This window comes from Leptodactylus fuscus, chromosome 9, assembly GCF_031893055.1.
Source record: "Leptodactylus fuscus isolate aLepFus1 chromosome 9, aLepFus1.hap2, whole genome shotgun sequence".
Classification (NCBI taxonomy): Eukaryota; Metazoa; Chordata; class Amphibia; order Anura; family Leptodactylidae; genus Leptodactylus; species Leptodactylus fuscus.
This window is the reverse complement of record NC_134273.1, coordinates 71203819-71226831: the sequence shown is the minus strand read 5'-3', so window position 1 is coordinate 71226831 and position 23013 is coordinate 71203819. Positions and strand designations below refer to the sequence as shown.

At 42.2% G+C, this 23013-nt stretch overlaps 1 protein-coding gene across 1 annotated transcript in view; it reads left to right on the top strand.

Annotated features, from left to right (window-relative positions):
- ABCA4 (ATP binding cassette subfamily A member 4) overlaps positions 1-23013 on the top strand; it is a 90567-nt gene that overhangs the window by 13013 nt on the left and 54541 nt on the right. The window contains exons 5-13 of the mRNA XM_075286587.1: positions 136-263; positions 7686-7883; positions 14942-15031; positions 15256-15496; positions 15609-15748; positions 16373-16489; positions 17334-17531; positions 20306-20511; positions 22124-22300. Of these exons, the coding sequence (XP_075142688.1) occupies positions 136-263; positions 7686-7883; positions 14942-15031; positions 15256-15496; positions 15609-15748; positions 16373-16489; positions 17334-17531; positions 20306-20511; positions 22124-22300 (1495 nt within the window). The remainder of the gene's footprint in view (positions 1-135; positions 264-7685; positions 7884-14941; positions 15032-15255; positions 15497-15608; positions 15749-16372; positions 16490-17333; positions 17532-20305; positions 20512-22123; positions 22301-23013) is intronic.

The following is a 23013-nucleotide window of genomic DNA, read 5'->3' as shown; positions in this document are numbered from 1 at the left end:
CTGTAGGTACGCTGTGTGCCGTTGTACGACATTCCGGCACACAAAAGTTGGCCAATGGACAGTGTAAATTTGCTGAACACCAGGCTTGCCAATGTAGCAGAACGACCATTCTAATTGTGATATTTTCCGTTGCAGGGCGAGGTATACGAATCAGAGACATCTTAAAGGACGATGAATTACTGACGCTGTTTTTGCTGAAAGATATTGGATTGTCTGACTCTGTGGTGTATCAGCTCATAAATGCTCAAATACGGGTTGAACAGGTAAGATGGCAGATAACTACACACGCTACTACTTTCTCATTTAGGGCATTCTAATCCTACTATGTGTGTTTGGATGTTTGTGAGTTTGGATGTTTGTTCCTCAATCACACCTAAATGGGCAAACGGATTTGGCTCAAATTTGCCACACACATACCCTGGGTCCCGGAATAAAACATAGGCTACATGGCGTCCCCGTACAACACCCGAATTCACAGCCGCGCCCGGTGATTTACACTTCTGCATTTGCTGCAGCACCTGAGATGACGTTGTCCCAGGCCCCTCAGCCGCTCACCCAGTTGGCTGCCGCTCCAGTATGGGCGGAGTTAGCGTCCGGCCAGCATGCACAACATCATGGCTTCTCTAAGAAATCCACGGCGCCTGGCTGAAGCGCCCGTACTGTGAGTCGGCAAGCCGTGCGTCGCCTGCCCCGCCTGTGTGTGCTTGCCGTGGCTCCACACTTATCTGCCACGGCCGGCCATGGGAGCAAGGAGCCAGGGGGACCATGGGAGCAAGAGCCAGGAGGAACAGGGGGCCAGAGGGGCCACAAAAGGGGCCACCGAGGGGGTGGCGGAGCGGGCCTTGCCAAGGCGTGGGAGTCCCAGGGACATAGGAGACAAAGGGGGTGCAAGGACGCCTGGCCAGTAAGGGGCAAGAGCACGAGAGACGACGGCGGCTGGGGGGAGCAAGGTGCAGCTGTTAGGTAGAGAGGCCGCAGGAGCGGTCTATGGGCTGCGTAATGGGAGGCATGTCGGCGCAGGGCGGATCACAACCGGGCGCGCAAACGCCAACACTAATGATACTGTGTACTATATGTAGCTAGCCGTAGGTGCTGGACGGGTTCTATATTATTGGAGCTTCAAGTTATGACCTTTCATGAGATGTCAGGTATAGTATCATATGGGAGTGTAAGTGGTAAGGGCAGGAAGCTGCGGATTAATCTGCATTATGAAATCTAGTATACGCCTTGTTCTAAAACCATTATGTAACACGTATGTTGATTTTATTTTCGCTAATATTTCTATCTGGCACGAGATACGCTTGTGAATGGTATACAGCGCCGTCGCACTGGAATGTGTCTCTTGCTCCAGTTGTGTCTATAAACAATAAGTCACTTGTGTGTAATCTGTGTTAATCTTTTACTCATTGCCTTCTGATACTTTGTGACAGGTATTCTTTTAGACTGAGACGACTACTGGCATTTCCAGTATGATAAGTTGGTAAAACAAATCTTACAAAAAAACAGTTTAGAGTAGGGCTGATCTGATGGGCCGTGAACCCGAGTGGAAATGTCATTCACACGCATTGTTAACACGCATGTTTTGATGCCCCTTCCCTTAAAGGGGTTAAATGACATTAGAGAGTGTGCAGAGAGCTGTGTGCTGCCACATAAAACTGTGTGCATAGGGTTATTCAAACTAGACACTGAAAGAGGTTGCTGAATGCATGAGAGGGAATGCTCAATGCAAAAAAAGGCACCTTATTTAACACGGGAACTTAGTAAAACTTCTATTCCACTGCCATTAAAAGTTAGTGCAGCATGTAGGGCTATCTTCTCAAGTATACTGATGGACACAAAGATAGTCCCCATACCTCCTAACTGTCCCAGACTGAGTGAGTCAGTCCCAGTCCTGGACTGCTGTCCCAGTTGGCGGGAGATATGTCCAGGTCTCAGCAAATCCGCATGGTTGAATATAGTGATAAAGCAGGAGCCGTCCACAGACAACTCGTGCTTCACAATTCTGCCCCCGGCAGCTGTAGGTGCGATGTGATGACGTCACTCACATCAGGTCTACAGCTCTCTGAACACTTCGGGAGAAGAGACTTCTACAGAGCAGCAGTGAGGAGAGGTGAGTATCCATGTTTTCATTATGGGAAAAATATGCAAATCTGTTTTCCAAGATGTAAATAGAAAAACAGTGCCTCTGTTTGCTGCCCTCTAAACCTCGCATCATAGCATTAGGCTTGTTAAAAAGGTCACGCATGATGTTTAAGAGGGCAGCATACAAAGGCACTGTTTTCCTATTTACATCTTAGAAAACAGATTTGCATATTTTTCCCATAATCCCCCAGTGGAGTGAAAATGACTAATAAGTCTCCATACGCCTGTATAGATGCTCATTCACTAAGGAGCGATGTCATTCCCTGATCCTGTTTTTATTATGATATATATATATATATATATATATATATATATATATATATATAATTCTAGAATGTGTGTGAATATGGGGGCACTAGGTGAAATGCATCTACTATCTGTCATCTACATACAGTAGTTGCTCGGTACTGAGTCAGCACAATGGATGAAGTTGACCTCCAATTACGTTAATCAGCTTAGGCGATGCTGTTTTTTGGGGTTTATTATCCACCACATCATGTGAGAATTTTTTTCATTGGAGATAATGTATTTTTACAAGTCCAGATCAATAGGTCACCGTTCTAGAACCCAGAAGGTTTAGGCAGCTGATGTCTCCAGTAAGCCGCACTGACTCCCCGGACTTAGTCACCTCTGGACATAATGCAGGGCAGCCATAGATCATTCTGTTCACATTGACTCAGCACTTGTTATCACCACAATATTCTCTACTGGCGACCACCAGATTTCTGGGAAAGGCCAGGAAGGAGAAGAATCTCTCCCTTTGTACGATGATCTGCTGGAAACATAAGTGATGCTTAGTTACAGAACATTACAGAAAGAATCCTGAGTCACAGAGAGGGAGGAGGAAGGCTCGCCACATTTTACTCACCTATTATCTGCTCGGACTAGTCACACTTTGGAGAGAATGTTTATCAGGTTTCTCATCAGGTGACGACTTCAGTCCTTGGTTTCACTAGGATTAATGCAAGCCATACATAATGTAAGGGAGAAACGATACTATACAATATGCTTAGAAAAGCTCTATTATTCTACAGCCCCGCGTTGTGGAATGCAGCTAAAAACGTTGCAGAAAAAACATTGCGTTTTTTCCCCACAATGTGTTTCATTGCGTTTTTGCTGTGATTTGCTTCCTTTATTAACCCTGTTGAGACAGGTCAATTGACATGCCGTTTTTTAGAAAAATGCAGCTTTACCGCAGCTAGGGTTGAGCCGATCTTGAGATTTCAGGATCGATTTTAAAATCCGATTTCCGATCATTTTCCATTCAAACCCAATGCAAGTCAATGGGATTTTTTTAATAATCGAAGATCAGATTTTAAAAAAGATCTTGTTCACTACACAGCATGGAGTCCAAATATTGAAGCCTCGACGCTGTGTAGTGATTAAAAAATCCGCCGGCTACTTAGCCCCCCCTCCACTTACCTGCACAGAGCTGCTGCCTCCTCTCCCGATGTGTATACCACTCCCTAGAGCTCTGGGCCGTTGTTCTCTCCTCTCTCTCTTCGCATGCCAGTAGAGCGCTGTGCGCACCCCCGCCTCCCAGGCTAGTGTGACTGATGCTGGAAGAAGGCTGGGCTTGTTATGGCTTAGGAGAGTGTGGGCGGGTATAGGGCTGGGAGACGTGAGTGCATGACTCACGTCTCCCGTCCCTGTACCCGCCCACACTCTCCTAAGCCACAAAAAGCCCTGCCTACTCCCAGCAGTAACACTAGCTGGGAGGCGGGGGCGTGCACAACGCTCTGCCGGCGTGTGAAGAGAGAGAGGAGAGAACAACAGCCCGGAGCTCCGGGGAGCGGCAGCGGTTCTGTGCAGGTAAGTTGGTTGAGCGATCGGGATCGGAATTCCGTTCCCGATCTTTTTTAGGTGGGATCGGAACCCGATTGCGATCGTGAAATTTATTCGATCGCCGATCGGGATCCGATCTTTTCTGATCCCGATCGCTCAACCCTAACCGCAGAGTTTTTTTCTCCCTGCAATGTATGGATAGGATTAGCCAGAATTTCATTCACTTTGCTGGTGCTGTACAAATTATTATTATTATTATTATTTATTTATATAGCACCATTAATTCCATGGTGCTCTACATTTGGGGGGGGGGGGGGTTGGGGGTTTTTTTGGGGGTTTTTTAAGCATTTTTCCACAATGTGGGGCTTTAGGATTTTGCTGCGGTTTTTTGAGCCAAACCTTGTAGTAGCTACAGAAGGAATTTCAAAATCCACTGCCAAAACCGGCTCCCATGGGAGCCGCTCGCTTCTTTTTTCCTGCTACCTAGTAGTGGAAAAAAGAAGTGACATGACCATTCTTGCCACGGATTCTGTGGCTGAATCTACCGCAGCGTCCACAGAGCAACACTCCCTTCCCAACTAGGCCCATTCATTTGAGCATAATCCGGAGCAGAAAGCTGCAACTGGATGCCGATGCACTGCGGCCTCCACATCAAAATCCGGTCCAAAAATCCACATGTGAACTTACCCTAATGAAGCTCTTATACTTCTCCCTTTGCTCGATACTTTCCGAGCTTTGCTGGTACTGTTAACGCAACTTTTTTATCTACTGCATTTCAGCCTCACGCTGCTTTTTTTGTTGCTGATTTTTCTGTGTTATTTATTTTTTGAGCCAAAGCCAGGAATGAATTGATCAGAAGGAAAATAAAATAAAAGCTTTCTTTATATTTCCCATTGCTTTTGTAACCAATACTGGGTTTGCCTGAAAAATCAACTGCTGATTAGAAAGAAAATCCGTATCAGAAATCCAAGGTTGACCCTTGCACTGCCATGTTCTCGCACACTGATTATTCCCGTTCAGTGAAGCCTGTCCACATGTGGCTATCCACCATAGTTTCCTCGCTGAACCCACCTTAAGAATTGACATGACATGAGATTATAGAGAAACAATACAGACTTCAACTCAAAAATAATGTGGGGGATTTATCAATTTTTTGGCATACAAGGTATGAAAAGTTGCAATTTTTTGTGCAATAATTAGGACAGGGACATCATATTAATAGGTCACATGGCCATGCTGCTGCTGTTCCGTTTTATATGAATGAGGCTGAGCCGCCATACCTAGCACAGCCACTATACAATGTACGATACTGTTACTCTTGAAGGTTAAGTTCACATCTGCGTGATATTACTAAAATTTAGGCCTCCATACATACAAGAGAAAAGTCGGCCAAACATGCCAATTTCAGCAAGGCATTTTATATGTTCGGGGCCTTCTGACTCTCCATCAACAAATGATGTGGGGGAAAGGATGGATCAACCAAGGTGAATTTCACCCAAACCTTTCTTCTCACCATAGATAACCTACCAGCAGATGTGGCTTACTCCCGTCTACCCTTCACATGCGCTCCAACCAAGTTCTCTACTGTCAGATAGGTGGTCCTGGGATGGAGCAGAAAGTCAGGGACGACCTATCTGACAGAATAGAACATAATTGAGTTAAAACTAACAGAAAAGATTGCTTGGGAATGGTGAGGGCTAGAGAAGAAGTTCCAACTGTGCCAGACTCGGTGGAGAATCACCTATCGAAGGATGTAAAGAGTTGGAGTTTGTTGGTGGTGAAAGGTCCTCTTGAAGTTCACTTTCCAAGTCAATCCTCAGTTATTCGCGCCCCTGTTATATGAAAGTCTATAACCTCAGTAAGAGTGGGATAGACTCACACGGTAGTTTAGGCTGATTTTCTGTACTTACAATATGTGACTGATCTAGTAATAAACTACTTGTTATTTCCTGGCAAAACTCTGGATTATTGTTAAGATCTGTTCCAATTGAGTTGAATTGCATCTAACCGGGCGTCCAGTTCTTGCTTGGAAACCCAAATATCCTTACCTACAATCATTGCTTCCCCGTGGGGACCATTCAGAAGAGGAAAAACATGAAACTGGCTTCATCTTAATATAGGAAATTGTTTCTAAGCTGAAACAAGAGATTCCTTGCAGCATGGCAATAAGACATGAAATGATGTCTCGAGAGCCTGAGCTTGTGCATTGATCGTGCACTGTTGGCTTCTCTGGTACAGAAGTGGTCTAATGACTGTCTGTCTCCGTATTGCTGAACATGCTGTGAATGCCGGTATTATGCGGGAGCCCAATCGGTTCAGTCATCTCTCTCAGTCAAGCATACATTTATACTTAAAATGAGAACCAGTAATAGGTAACCATATCCACCCGAGACGACATTAGTTCCACTCTGATGATTCCTCATTTCCCATATTGACTTGTAACAAAAGACATTCCATTATGTTCTCAGCAGATAAATATGTCCACTGTATGCAGAAGGTCTATTACCTTGTTTGCCAGACTAATCGTGGCGTACTGATAACACTTTCACTGACTGAAATGCGAAGATCAAGTGATCACTTTCTGACACGTTAACTACTCCGGGTTTCTCAGGACAAACCCCGGGACAGGAAGTCTATTGCAGCTTTGTATATGAGCTACCATTGTGTCTGAAGAAATCAACTCCATGTTGTCCATTTGATGGAAATATTATAAAACCTGTGACCTACTGCAATGTTTTACCGCATGGCCCACTTGGTGCAATGTACTCAACTGGGCATTGTCAAAGGGGTTCTGGTTTGCAATATCTCTTGTGTAAACCACATTACGGGGGTTCTGTAGGCTGTGACTATGATATTGATCACCTGTCCTTAGATCAATGGGAATCTGGCACCTGGAAACCCCATAGATCAGCTGATTGAGTGGGCTGGAGTGCTTGACAAGTTCTCTGGCCTCTGCACCAATTACCAAGCATTGTAGCAATCATCATAATGTGGCTGTGTTTGGTATTACAGCTCAACTCTACTCCTTTGAATGGGGCTGATCTGCAGCATGTCCATGTGACCAATGGATAATAAGTGGAGGTCACTCAAGCACTGCAAGCTATTCAAACAGCTGGTGGGGACTATTTCTAGTCTATCCTGAGCAGAGGAGGAGATACCATTGGTGTAACAGGGACCTAGTAGGTCAGGACTGGGGGTCGTGTCACCCACAGTGCACTGAAATCAATAAAAAGCACTACAGCACCACTTCTTTACATGATATATCTGGATTGGTCAACATAGACCCATCCTTTCCAAGCCCAAGCCCTACATGGTCATGTACTGGGACCCAAAGTGTTGTGTGGACCATTTATTGTTGCAACCTTTCCCAAGCCAGGTCTCTGATCAGTGATGGCTCTGCAGTTGTCATATCTCTGCAGGGTTGATCCTTGTGTTTTCTTATGATGTTGATATGCAAAGTCTATCATACTACCATGATGGCCTGTGTATAAGACCACCATGAGACATGTCTACACAGAGACCATGTTGGGCCACATATTTCTTATCTCAATATAGGGCAATAGAAATTGTAATGATAAACTAGTCTAGTGTAGTCCTTAATGTATGTTACACTTTACTTTGAAGGGTTATCAAACTAAAAAAATTATCATTTTATACAATTTTTACATTTTAGATATATTTTCAACATGTCCTATAGGTCAATGACTGCTAGTGAATATAAAAATAATGATTTTTTTCGTTCATTTTCTCCTTTTTAGTTTGCATCTGGTATCCCAGACCTATCTCTGAAGGACATAGCATGTAGCCAGAGCCTCCTGGAGCGATTCATCATATTCAGCAGTCGCAGAGGAATGCATACGGTGCGCAACGCAATGTGTGTCCTGTCCCAGCAGAGGCTACAGAGGATAGAAGATGTGCTCTATGCTAACATTGACTTCTTCAAAGTGTTTGAAATTGTAAGTACCCCCTCCCCCTCTTCTTATGGTATAGTAATAAAGATGAGAAGAAAGTTCTCGACTCCAGTAACTAAAGAGAAATGTCAGTGTCTATGAATTCTCAGGTTAAAGGGGAAGTCCAAGAATTCATATCGATGGTCTATTTGCTCAGAGAATAGTTATACACACATTGGTAGCTGCACGGCCTCTGCATTCACATGAATATGCTTCTGGTTCCATACGTTCCAAACGAGTGTCAAGTATCAGACCTCATATTAATGACCTATCCTATCAATATCAAGTCTTGAACAACCCATAAGTAGCAAGATAGCTATATACAGTCCTATGAAAAAGTTTGGGCACCCCTATTAATCTTAATCATTTTTTGTTCTAAATATTTTGGTGTTTGCAACAGCCATTTCAGTTTGATATATCTAATAACTGATGGACACAGTAATATTTCAGGATTGAAATGAGGTTTATTGTACTAACAGAAAATGTGCAATATGCATTAAACCAAAATTTGACCGGTGCAAAAGTATGGGCACCCTTATCATTCTATTGATTTGAATTCCCCTAACTACTTTTTACTGACTTACTGAAGCACAAAATTGGTTTTGTAACCTCAGTGAGCTTTGAACTTCATAGCCAGATGTATCCAATCATAAGAAAAGGTATTTAAGGTGGCCAATTGCAAGTTGATCTCCTATTTGAATCTCCTCTGAAGAGTGGCATCATGGGCTACTCAAAACAACTCTCAAATGATCTGAAAACAAAGATTGTTCAACATAGTTGTTCAGGGGAAGGATACAAAAAGTTGTCTCAGAGATTTAACCTGTCAGTTTCCACTGTGAGGAACATAGTAAGGAAATGGAAGACCACAGGGACAGTTCTTGTTAAGCCCAGAAGTGGCAGGCCAAGAAAAATATCAGAAAGGCAGAGAAGAAGAATGGTGAGAACAGTCAAGGACAATCCACAGACCACCTCCAAAGAGCTGCAGCATCATCTTGCTGCAGATGGTGTCACTGTGCATCGGTCAACTATACAGCGCACTTTGCACAAATAGAAGCTGTATGGGAGAGTGATGAGAAAGAAGCCGTTTCTGCACGTACGTCACAAATAGAGTTGCCTGAGGTATGAAAAAGCACATTTGGACAAGGCAGCTTCATTTTGGAAACAAAAATTGAGTTGTTTGGTTATAAAAAAAAGGCGTTATGCATGGCGTCCAAAAAGAAACAGCATTCCAAGAAAAACACATGCTACCCACTGTAAAATTTGGTGGAGGTTCCATCATGCTTTGGGGCTGTGTGGCCAATGCCGGCATCGGGAATCTTGTTAAAGTTGAGGGTCGCATGGATTCCACTCAGTATCAGCAGATTCTTGAGAATAATGTTCAAGAATCAGTGACGAAGTTGAAGTTACGCCGGGGATGGATATTTCAGCAAGACAATGATCCAAAACACCGCTCCAAATCCTCAGGCATTCATGCAGAGGAACAATTACAATGTTCTGGAATGGCCATCCCAGTCCCCAGACCTGAATATCATTGAACATCTGTGGGATGATTTGAAGCGGGCTGTCCATGCTCGGCGACCATCTAACTTAACTGAACTTGAATTGTTTGTCCAAAATACCTTTATCCAGGATCCAGGAACTGATTAAAAGCTACAGGAAACGACTAGAGGCTGTTATCTTTGCAAAAGGAGGATCTACTAAATATTAATGTCACTTTTCTGTTGAGGTGCCCATACTTTTGCACTAGTCAAATTTTGGTTTAATGCATATTGCACATTTTCTGTTAGTACAATAAACCTCATTTCAATCCTGAAATATTACTGTGTCCATCAGTTATTAGATATATCAAACTGAAATGGCTGCTGCAAACACCAAAATATTTAGAACTAAAAATGATTAAGATTAATAGGGGTGCCCAAACTTTTTCATAGGACTGTAATAAAGTAATTCTTGTACAAAACAAGACATCCAAGACAATCAAAATATCTAGACCTGGCTTTCAACTCTGTAATTGCCAAACAATTTGAAGACTTAGAAAGTAAGCCCCTCCCCAGAGGAGCACGAGGAAACTAGGGCATAAACAGGAGATGAGATTAGTAGAGGGGTGAGATCAGTAGAGGGGCTGAGATTAGAAGATGGGGTGAGACTAGTAGAGGGTTTGAGATCGAAGATGGGGTGAGACTAGTAGAGGGTTTGAGATTAGTAGATGAGGTGAGACTAGTAGAGGGTTTGAGATTAGAAGATGGGGTGAGACTAGTAGAGGGTTTGAGATTAGTAGATGAGGTGAGACTAGTAGAGGGTTTGAGATTAGAAGATGCGGTGAGACTAGTAGAGGGTTTGAGATTAGAAGATGGGGTGAGACTAATAGAGGGCTTGAGATTAGTAGATGAGGTGAGACTAATAGAGGGCTTGAAATTAGTAGATGAGGTGAGACTAATAGAGGGTTTGAGATTAGTAGATAAGGTGAGACTAATAGAGGGCTTGAGATTAGTAGATGAGGTGAGACTAATAGAGGGCTTGAGATTAGTAGATGAGGTGAGACTAGTAGAGGGTTTGAAATTAGTAGATGGGTTGAGACTAGTAGAGGGTTTGAGATTAGGGTTCCTATCGGGAATGACTGATAGGGAGTCCAGAAAATATGGCTCTCCATAAATAATTACTACTCGATTTCCTGTATCACCAGTTGTGAGAACCTTCATTGTGATAGTATCACTCTGTTTCTTGCAATCTACTTGGAACACAAAATTAGGGGGTGATTGTTGGTTATATGGTACAGACTCGCCTTTCTCCATCATAGTAACAAAATTTACCTGTTTAAATGTAGTTGTCACCAAACCCAGGATATCAACTTAGCTCCAATTATAGATAGGTTAGCAAAACCGGAATCAGAGTTTTCCCCTTGTGAATGGTCTTTTTAGTCCAAATGTAATTGAGCTCTTTAGAGCAATAAGAGGGTAACAACTAAGGCAGAGATTCACCAAGGGAATTTTGTGTCTGATTTAGGTGACCCTAACCTATCTATCTGTGGAGCTTCTTGATGTTCTGGGTTCTGGTGACAGACTCCCATTAAAGAGGACCTTTCATGTCCTCGGGGCACATGTGGTTTTATATACCACTAAAAAGCTGACAATGCGCTGAATTCAACGCACTGTCGGCTTTCCTGTTATATGCCCTAGGGCAACAGCTATCGGTGCCGTTACCGATATCTCTTCACTCTCAGAAGGGCGTTCCTGACAGTCTACCTGGTATTGAGGAATGCCCGCCTCTTCCTGACAGTACTCATCCATAGACTAGTACTGAGGGGCGTCATCACAGCTCAGCGTCATCGCTAGGTGGTAAGGAACGCCCTCTCTGACAGTACAGGATTATGGACGAGTACTGTCAGGAGAGACGTTCCTCACAGCCCAGGTAGACTGTCAGGAATGCCCTTCTGACAGTGAAGAGATATCGGTAACTGCACCGATAGCGCTTCCCCTGGGCCCTATAACGGGAAACCCAACAGTACGCTGAATTCAGTGCACTGTGTGCTTTCTAGCGGTATATAAAACCGTATGTGCCCGAGGACATGAAAGATCCTCTTTAAAGGACATTTCATGTTCTATACTGCCGAAAAGGTATGTAGACGTTATATAAAATCACGGACCCCATGACCCAAACACATTGTAAAGTATAGTAAATAAATAAATAAATTTATCCATTTTTCACATACTTTAAACCGTATAAATCACAGACGGCACAAGGACCACAAATAATGCCGAATATTGTGCTGTCCATAATAATACGGATAGCTCGCGACCCCTTAGACCAAGTAAATATAAATTCCTTCTATGGGAGCGCTATCCCACGTGGGCTGGCAGCTGTATTTTTAGTACTTGCTTTTGGATATATTATTGCTGACTTTTTCTACCTGGTCACTGAGATTTTTTAAGCATTTCTACACAAATAGTTCAGCAAAAGAAAACAAGTCTTGTTTATAGGCTATCTTTTGATAGGAAAAGGAAGCGTGTTTGTGTTGGCGCAGGACACAGCGAGTCACACTGGTACCTGTGGAGCAGAGAAGCAGCGGTGTGATTCCAGCGCTTTGTATCTGGTTTGCTCAGCTGTAGCGGGTAAAGTGAACCTCTGTCTGGACCAGCGCTGTTATTACAGCTGTCAGCTTCATTGTGCTTATTACAGGAAGAAAACCGACTGCAGCTACGGCATGTACACCGCAAGAAGAGAAAGTCACTAATGTAACACAAAGGCCTGGCTATCAGGTTCTATTCTAGTTATATATTTACTATATCATTTCCTTCCAGAATTCCCACACCTGCAATTTCTCTAGATTGACCTTATAGGATTGGAAATAGGTAACAAGTTGACATTATAGTTCACCTTGCGAGAAAACTGCGTGTTTTTTTTTTTTTTTTTGCAGCAGTCTTTTACATTACCTGGTAAGTGGATGGGATTCTGGCTAATCCCATCCACACATTGCCAAAAAAAATCTGCAACGGAAAATCGTAACATGTCAATTATACCTACTGAAATGCTGGCGTTTTCCATATAGGTATAATAGGGACAGAGACTAGGCAGAGGAAAACTGTGGACTTTCTGTGAAAAACAATGCGGAAATCCTTCTGTCTCTTCATGTCATCCCAGACAGACTGAAGGAGGTTGAGATCAGGACTCTGTTGAGGGGCGACATATCATCACTTCCAGGCCTCCTCCTCCATAGGGTGGTCACACCAAATATTGATGAAATTTAGATTTATCTTTTATTCATTCACTTAACTACTAACACTTCCATTTGTGAAAGCATTCTTACTTTGTAGCATTTTTTCACACCTACCTAAAACTTTTGCATAGCACAACCCAAGCTTGTTTTGCATCTGCATTTTTGGGATCCATATTGCAGACTCCATTTTAGCTTCTAGGACTTTTCTTTTAATCGTATATTAGATGACATTTCTCCTTGTCTCTTCTGACCCCAGTATGTGTTATCAGTTGTCTTTCTTTGCCCTGTGTGCAGGACTTACGGCGTACAGTACAGTGATTTGACGTTTGGAATGAGGTCATTGTAAAATTAATAGATTCCTATTGTAACCAGGGACAGTGGAATTTGCTCCCAGCATTGTACAATATCAAGTGACATTGGAGACAACACATTGTTCTAGAAGTGACATAAAATAGTTTTTCTTCAGGAATGAGTAGTTACTCATAAGCCTGGTATCTGAAGGAAATGTGTTCAGTTAATTGCAAGGCAATACAATGTATTTTTTGTTTGCATGGGCACACATTGAAGTAATGGGCAATAAATGGGTCATCCTTGCCTAAATTGCCCTTCCTGGTGGGTGAGTTTAGTTTAGGTTGGTGACGGGATCGTCCATAGAAGTGACTCCACCATTGGTTGATCAGCCACATGTTACGTGTATGGTTAGCTTTACTCGCAACATGACTATGAGATTAGGAAGCGTGAGGATAGAATGGGAAAGAGGACAATTGTATTTTTTTGCTTCTGGGAAGTTATTTTGAGCTGCCCTGTTGTATTTGGGGCTTCTGAGGAAGCTTTTTGGGGTGCAGCAATGGTTGACATTGCTGGAGGTAATATGGGCACTACATGGTGGTATTTGATGCTTTGGTATTGTTTTGTGTTGTTTCCACAGCTTTCCCATCACTTAGCTGGCTTGAGGTGCCCTTCCCTAGAGGAACCTTTTGCCCAGCACGTTGTGTAACCTTCCGGTATAGTTTTTGAAGGATATGGCAGTGTAATTCATTTAGTAAACATTGAGGGAAAGTTTACACTGTTTGCCCTAAGCATTGCCCAATATTGAAAAAATATTTGCAAAGTGCCAACTACGTAAAAGTGGTTGCATTGTTTCCTGGTATAAAGAGAGTGATTCTATGTCGCTGAGGCTCACAGACAGCTTGGAGGCATGCCTTCCATCAGATTAATAGATCCCGGGCGCCTCACGTGTGCTATGCACACACTCTGGTAACGTGTTACACCTCAGAAATGCAAGGAGAGCAGGATACATCTTATTCCAGTGCAGGAGCCCTGTGCATCTGTCCAAATGCTACTTGTGGCTTTACATATGTACATAGTGCTATGAATATGAATGACGGGACAAGAAAATGTTTGAGTCTTATGATTTCACCCTCCTACGTATAGCCACGTTCTGTTGTAAACACGTGACGTAGGGGCTGCTTGAGCCACAAAGTTAACCACAGAAATTTCCCTTTCTAGACATTTTTTGTGGCCTTAGAAAAATATTAAGCATATGACAGGCCTGCAATTCTTAAGTTAAGATAATCCTTTAATAATATTACAGCAGCATGGATAATACAGTAATATGTTACAAGAAAGAACACATACAAGCTCATAGAAGATAGAAAAGATACTAGGAGTCATAGCAACTAAGAAGAGAAGAAAGACTTCAGGATCATTTAGTTCTCTGTGCGGAGTGATATTTTGTAGCAGTATTCAGCTCACCCTGATCTTTGCCTAGCCTGATGATTATACAGCCTGATAGCAGTTTTACAGGGTTAGTATCATTGAATGTGGACTGTAGAGATTGGATCTCATCGATAGACAGATGACAGATAGATAGATAGATAGATAGATAGATAGATAGATAGGTTTTATAATCGATAGATAGATAGATATGATAGAGATAGATAGAAAGATAGATAGATAGATAGATAGATAGATAGATAGATAGATAGATACTGTAGATAGATGATAGATAGATAGATAGATAGATAGATAGATAGATAGATAGATAGATAGATAGGAGATAGATAGATAGGAGACAGATAGATAGATAGATAGATAGATAGATAGACAGATAGATGATAGATAGATAGATAGATAGATAGATAGATAGATAGATAGATAGGAGATAGGTTGTATAGTAAATGGTTAGAGATCTAATAGACAGATTTTTCTAAACAAAAACACATATAGAAGACATTGGAGTTGACTGCTCTACCAGAGTTTCTTATTTCAATGATTTATTAATGTTGTGATGATTTTAGCTTTAGATTAATATTTACATGTTATTTTTATACATTTAATGTCTCTGCAGCTCCCAACTATTCTGGACAGCAGTTCTCGAGGGATTGATCTCAGATTCTGGGGAAGAGTCATGTCTAACATGTCTGACTCCCTAAGAGAGGTTTGTACTATACCTTCTTCATCTATATTTTATTACTAATAGCTTTAGTTGTGTGTGGGTGTCGTTTTTTGTTTTTTGTTGTTTGTTTGGTTTTTTTTTTTTTGGGGGGGGGGGTTAAGAAAAGATAAACACTGTGTAATACAGATGTGATCACAGTAGATTACATCTGCCTGTCATAGTTGCCATAGTGTTATCCACTATTTGCATTGTTTTTCTCATTACAGTTGTCACAGAAGCAAAGTATCCAGGATCTTCTATGGGTTCTACAGCCGATCGTGCAGGAAGGAGGACCATCGACCTTTACACAACTCATGACGTCTCTTTCAGATCTATTTTGTGGTTATCTAGAAGGTGGTGGCACCAGAGTGTTCTCCTTCAACTGGTATGAAGATAATAACTACAAGGCTTTCCTCGGCGTGAACTCAACCAAGAAAGAATCTTACTATCTATACGACAAGACAACCAGTAGGTGCTCACAAGGAATTGTACAGTAACTGCTATGTTTATAGGCTGATCTACATATATAGTATCATTGAAGGATCTATGTAATACATTATGTCTATGTTTAATTCAATAGCACCATTCTGTAATGCACTGATGCAAAGTATGGAGTCCAACCCTGCAACCAAAATAGCTTGGAGTGCGATGAAACCATTGCTCATGGGGAAAATCCTTTACTCTCCCGATGCCCCGGCAATTCGAGAAATTCTGAAGAATGTAAGGCATCTTCTTGGTTTTGATATAATGGTTTAGACTATTGTCTGCTTATGGGCTTCATAGCTGGATGTCTGGATGGGTAATGCCAATATCAACATGTATCCTCAATGGAAAGGATAGGGAATAAGTACCTAATAGTCCACTAGGACCACCATAAGTCACAACAGTGGAAATCTTGTGTTCTCACATTGAATGGATCTGTGGTTACTCTGAAACTGGCAAAAATAGCGGAGTGGACTTGAATAAAGGGGCAATGTGTATGCTCAAAAACCTATCGAGTCCAATAATGTACATGGAACCCTCATTGTTGGGATCCCCAGTGATGAGACAGTGGATAGCTAATATGTAATGAACTTGGGGCAACCCCTTTAAGTTACTTTCCAATGTCTACAAGCAAAAATTTTGGAAATTATGAGAATCGGATGCATAAAGTATATTATAAACTGCAGTCTACCCTCTTTATGCCTCTACATATGTTGTAATGTGATGTTTTCTGCCCAACTTAATACAATGAATCATTCAGTAGCAGTGGAAGCCTATATCATATACATATAATGGGAGTTATTAGAGATATAAAGAATAGCATCTAAACCTAAAAACATGCATAGTTGTCTTGTCTTTCAGGCTAATACCACCTTTGAGCAACTCGAGCGCTTGAGGCAAATTGGCAAATCCTGGGAAGAAGTGGGACCTCAGTTGTGGCATTTCATGCAAAACAGTGTTCAGATGAACGTCATCCGGGTAGGTTTATTACTGGCTTCACACATACACAGTCCAGTTACATTAATGTGACCACCTGTCAAAATCCAGAATAACCCCCTTTGGCAGAGCGGACCGCTGCGAGACGTGCAGGAAGAGAGGGGATGTTGTGATGATGTCACTGGGATGTTGAGCCATGCCGACTCCAGTGCCGTGGCCAGCTGTGCTAGGTTACGTGGTTGAGCATCCATGGCGCGAACAACCCAATTGACCTGGTCCCACAGATTCTCAATTGGATTCAAGTCCAGGGAATTTGTTGGCCAAGAGAGTATGGTAAACTCATCCTGGTGCTCCTCCAACCACGCACGTACACTGTGAGCTTTATGTCGCATTGTCCTGCTGGTAGATGCCATCATCCTGAGGAAAAACATTTTGCATGTAGGGGTGAACACGGTCCGCAAGGATAGATGCATACTTGTGTTGATCCATCGTGCCTTCCACAATGATGAGTGCACCCAGATGGCTGATAACACGTTCCTTCACGATTGGTTATTTAACATTGATTTCAAAAGTAGCCGGTGGTCACATTAATATCACTGGACTGTGCATTAGCTATTGGTGGCTACAGTTTTACCACCAATCCAAAAAACAAGGCTGATTTATGACTTAGCCACCAATGAAGAAGCTGCCATAGAAGTTTGATCTGTCAAAATCAATGGGATCGATAGAAACAACTAAGCTTGGGCATAACATGGCGACATAAAGACAAGGCCAAATATGTGTTCATGATGTTAAATGATTTGTTCCGTGTGGTGCCAAATGGCCGAACCACCTTGAAACGGTTGCATCATTCTTGACAAGTTCTAATATTATTCCTTGTACTCAGGACACCATCAAAAACCCAACAGTGAAGGACTTTCTCAGCCGACAACTTGGAGACAATGGATTATCTGCTGATGATGTCATTAACTTTCTATACAATGGAAATCCAGATGCACGACCAGAAGGACAACCAAACTATGACTGGAGAAATGTGTTTAACTTCACTGATCATATCGTGCGGCTCTTTAATAAGTACATGGAGGTAAGTGACTCCGAATACGTCATATTATAGGAGAGGAACTGGCACCTAAATGTGATATATAATTGTATACATCCTTATTTTTCATACATGGTCTTAAGACTTAGATTTTTCAAGATTATATTACATTCTACCCTAACAAACATGGGGAAGGAAGGTTCATGTAGAATCACTCTACAATCCGAACCTTGTATGTTGTCTCCTTCCAGCACTTTCTCCATTACCTGGCATCTCTCATTATTTCCTTATTGGAATGAATCCATTCAGTAATTAAAGGGATATTGTTAATAGAAATATAAGGAAATGAGCCTTGTACGTAAACACCTGAGATATTACATAAGGAGGGGAGGCTGTCGGGATACTTTCTCCAGTCCTTCCTAATACCATTCGAAGGGATTGTTGATCACATGAGTTGTCTTTTAACTCTTCCCGTGACTTGTAATATGTGATTTAATTAATTCTGACATCTATTAAACTAAGAGGTGAGCCGGAATGCCTTCATTTAACCTGTCAATTATCAGATGTATTTGTAAGTAGCGGCACCGACCACTCCGAGGGTGGTAGAAAAATAAGATGAGGCGTGTAAAAACAGTATCATGTCATACTTAGAGAACATTAAGGTTCCATTCTCATATACTGGTTTGATCGGGGTTTTGGCACGGATTCCAAGCCGAAATCAACATAAGATCTGATGACTGTCTCTATAGCATGCGTGTTAGTGGAGTTTCTGAAAATCTATTCTTGGCTAAGGATGCATTTCCAAGTATCTCAGATGTTTTGAGACATCATGTATAAAGCAGGCAGTGCAAGAACAGACCAGGGAATTGATGGAGGTGAACAGAACTGGATAACTCCTTTATCACCTTTCCCATAATGTAGTCAGGCTCACATGCATGGAGTTTCCGGTCAGCTTAGGGTGGGCTTGTGTTCATACACAGCAGCAGATCAGAAGAGAAGGAGCTGCAGCACAGCTCACCACAAAACTAATGAAGGGGCAAGGGAGCACAAAGCGCTGTATAGAATTTTGAGGAAACACCCCTTTAACTCATCCACACATCCTTTTGGACCCCCCCCTTGCCTTAATATAAATGATGCCCCCACTATTACATGGGTTATCCACCTTTGTGATATTGACGTAAACATTACTGGTAGCCACACTTGGAACATCTGATCAGCTGTCAGATCGCCATAGATAATATTAGGTAGGACATCAATGTTAGAAAAGTGGATAATCCCACAGGATACTGGCCCTTATCACTGTCTCCAGGTAGTATAATGGCCCTATCAGTGCCCTCATGTAATATAATGGCCTAATCTCTGTCCCCATACATCATAATTGGCCCATCATTGCCCTCATGCAATATAATTGCCCCCATCAATGTCCCCATACAGCATTATGGCCCCCATCAGTGTCTCCTATACAGTGGCTGGGCACCCATCTGTGTCCACCATCATTGCCCCACCACACACTGTAGCACTTAACTGTCTGCACCCTGGCCCCATTTTTTTTTTAACGTAGATTGTGAGCCCCATATAGGGATCACAATGTACATCTTTTTTCCTATCAGTATGTCTTTTATAGAATGGGAGGAAATCCAGGCAAACACGGGGAGAACATACAAACTCCTTGCAGGTGTTGTTCCTGGCAGGATCGAACCCAAGACTCCAGCACTGCAGTGCTAACCACCGAGCCACTGTGTTGCCCAGCCCTGGCCCCATTTTATCTCTGTTTCGGACACATTGCTGCGACCTGTCATGTGTGCCCAAAGCAGGAAGGATCTGGAGGTGATGCTTACCTCTTACAGCCCACAGCTTGTAGCCAGGTCACAGGCCTAATGTAGCCTGTGGACTACAAGTCGGAAAGTGGGCAGGAAGCTTAAGACTTGTACTAGCTTCAGATTTATGCTTCTCCCCACTTCTGTGATAATCGGAATGGCAGAATCAGGGAGAACCACCCGCATCCCACCCCTGGTAACAATATTTATAATATAGTAGGTTCGGCCAGCGCCATTGCTGGGTATCCCTTTCGCCAGGGTTCATTGCCCTATCTCTGTTATCTGGGTATTGTACATTTATTACATTCATTGACTAAAATGTAAAAAATAAATAAATAAATAAATGATTGTGTTATTAGTCAACAGGAAATACAATGAAGCAAATTAATAAAATCCAATCTAATATATTCAGTTTCATCTGCCCTGGAAAATTGTCTTTTAGATCATCCAAAAATGTAAAAACCCGTAGAGCCCAATTCAGCAAATAGGTTGGTTAGACAATGCCGTCTTTACTTACAAGAGACGTCTGCCAAGGCAGTAACAACCTGAGCACGTCTACTTTGATGTGAGGTAATTGCTCGTTTTTACCATCGCTGTGTTTCAAGAGACAGGATCAAACAACTTATTGGAATTGCTGGTATATGAAGTGCGCTGCGCTTCCAAATTGCTTCCCATTGACTTTGTAGGTCAGTCAATCCTACTCTCCAATAATAAGAGAGCTCAATTTGGTGTATGATCATACACCAAGTACTTGTCCTCTTCTCCAGACGCTGTAGGTGGGCAACAAGACAGAGCGCCTTTAGAAGACCTCACAGTGATACTTATAAGGGCCAACTCATGACTTATATAGCACCTACATATTCCATAGTGCTGCACACGTCTGTCTCCAGTAGGGCTACAAATGTGGAAGCACTCCAAACAATCCAGGCCACGGCAATAAATAGATTCTTCTATTGCTATAATTTTTCGTACTATAACGTGTACATTGACTTGTTCTTACAGTGCTTAACCCTGGATAAGTTTGAGGGTCACGATGATGAATCCCATCTGACACATCACGCTCTTTACCTGCTTGAAGAAAATAAATTCTGGGCTGGTCTTGTGTTCATGGACATGTTCCCCTGGACTAATAATGTTCCACCTCATGTAAAATACAAAATCCGCATGGATATCGACGTCGTGGAGAAAACCAACAAGATCAAAGATAGGTAGGTATTTCTATATTTTCTATTATTGCAATATTCCAGATATGAGAGTTCCCTTCCTCATGTAGCAGGGCTGGTTACTTTGTCTCACCAACCAATATGTCTGACAACTAAGTCATAGCTTTACAAGTATGTGTCATGTTTTCTTTAGAGACGTTCTCCACTTTGAACAATCCTTACTTTGGAGAGGTGTCCCTTGACGATACAAAATGTCTCCCTACTCAGGCCCCCAGCGACATAACAGGTCCTCCACTTGAAGGGATGCTCTTTGTTCCAGCTCTCCGCTCTGGCCAGAGGATGAAGAACAGAACAACCTCCTTCATTGACTTAGAATCCCCTAAGGCTAGGTCCACATAACAGAATTTGGAGAGAAATTTGAGAGTCTCCCACCTTTGATTCCTCTCCAAAGTCTGGTCTTGCGTTCCATCATGGGTGTGTCCATTGACAAGCCTCAGACACAATATGGCTTATCAATAGCAGGTCACGACACCAGTTCTGCGGCTGAATTGGCCTATGAATCCACAAGAAGATTGAGCGTCCTGAAAAAATAAGCATCCATCAATGACTCCCATTGAACACAATAGGAGGCAGATTCTAGCAGAAATTTTGAGCTGATTTTGAGGCAGAATCCTCCTCAAAATCAGCTGCAAATTTCTCTAAGTTTATGCCCTCTTAAGGGCATAATGGGTTTATAGAAATGGACAACCCATGGACTTCACAACAAACCCCCCTAACATTTGGTCAGGGTTAACTTCTAGGATGCCAGCACTGACCACAACTAACTAACAACGATAAATAGAAATTCAGATTCAATCTGTCACTAATTCATTTTTTTATGATTTTAACAAGGGTTGTTTTCCCATAGAGACGTATCCCAAGAATTCTCAATTTTACTCAAAAATACTGTAGCCTATTTCTATTTTTATTACTACTTTAGATAATATTTTCTACATCTAATATTCCTTGCTAGAACTTATGAATCGTTTCAGCCAATATTGTTGAAAAAATACATAATTTGCATCTTGAAATTTGTTCCGAGGTTATTGATCTAGGTCTGTTTTGCTTTGTCATTTTTGGCATACTTCTTTGGAGACCCTTGAAACAATCATTTTGTACCCCACCAATGCCAAAAGCTGCATTCTAAAGGTAGATTAAGTCCTATTTGGGATGCATGGTTCCTAAGTAACAGGATTAGAGCACGTGAACACTCGGCTGGGTGGTCCCAGGTTCAAATATGCAGGTTAATGACATCAAAGACAAGGAGAAGTGAAATCCTCTTATTTGACCCCCTGACCTTGAATACTCTTGACCTCTGCAGGTTTGGCCAGCTTTTGATAATATAATTACCCCTGCGGTGCATTGAAATACTCTCTGATCATGGTGATCCCTGCTTGGTACCCTAGAAAGAAGTAGATAAGGTGGAGAAGTGGTCTTGTACGAGTGCTGCGATCTTCATTGTAGCTCATGGGACCAACACCTTTACAAAACCATTGCTCAACAGTCCATTATTACATACATAGTATTGTATATTTGCGGTTTTATATTCTAATGTTTCATGGAGTTGTAGGTTTGCAGTTGTATTACATTATTAAGAACATGTCTTGCTTTGTTGCAGATATTGGGACCCCGGACCGAGAGCTGACCCTGTAGAAGATTTCCGATATATCTGGGGTGGCTTTGCTTACCTTCAAGACATGATCGATCAAGGCATTATAAAGACCCAGACAAACAACGAAATACCAACAGGATTATATGTCCAGCAGATGCCGTACCCCTGCTTCGTAGATGATGTGTGAGTGAGATCACGGGAGATACTTGCGTGACATGTACAGTTTAGATGTTTGCACTTTGACCTTGTCTTTAGATAATGTGAAATGTTCCCAGCTCCAGTGCTACAAAGCATGCCTCTAGGGTCCTGGAAATTATCGGCTTTCTGTTACATCAAGATACATTTTTAGAAGTGGACACCACAGCAATACAGTAGTATTTGTTGTCCAACTCATTGGAAGTAAAGGCCCAAGGCTTAATATGTGTTGGGTTCTCTCCCTTGTTCATGAGAGGAAAACCAAAGAAAATATCTAAGAAAAATCATCCATATAAAAGGGTTGTATTATTCCAAATAATACTGCCATATAGTATCCAAGATAAAAAAAAAAAAATACTGTACCATACGTGCTAAGGACTTTGAAGGAAAATGTCCATAGGTGGCCAAGAACCACTGGGATTAGCGCCCCTTCCTTTCTCCAGATATTGGATGCTGTTTTTAGGGTTGTGGGGGTAATGCCGGCCCTGAGGCTGTTGTGTTATGTGCATCATAATCCTGCCCCGATAACATTGTGATGTAGTTTCCTTAACTGGGGCGTAATTTGAGGGGATTGCAGGGGGTGCAGTTACACCAGGGCCCATGAGCCTTAGGTGGCCCATAAGCACTGGCATCAGTATTGAGATTGCAGCTTCCATCTGACCCAACCAAGGAGACCCCCAGATCCCCCTAACCACACTAAG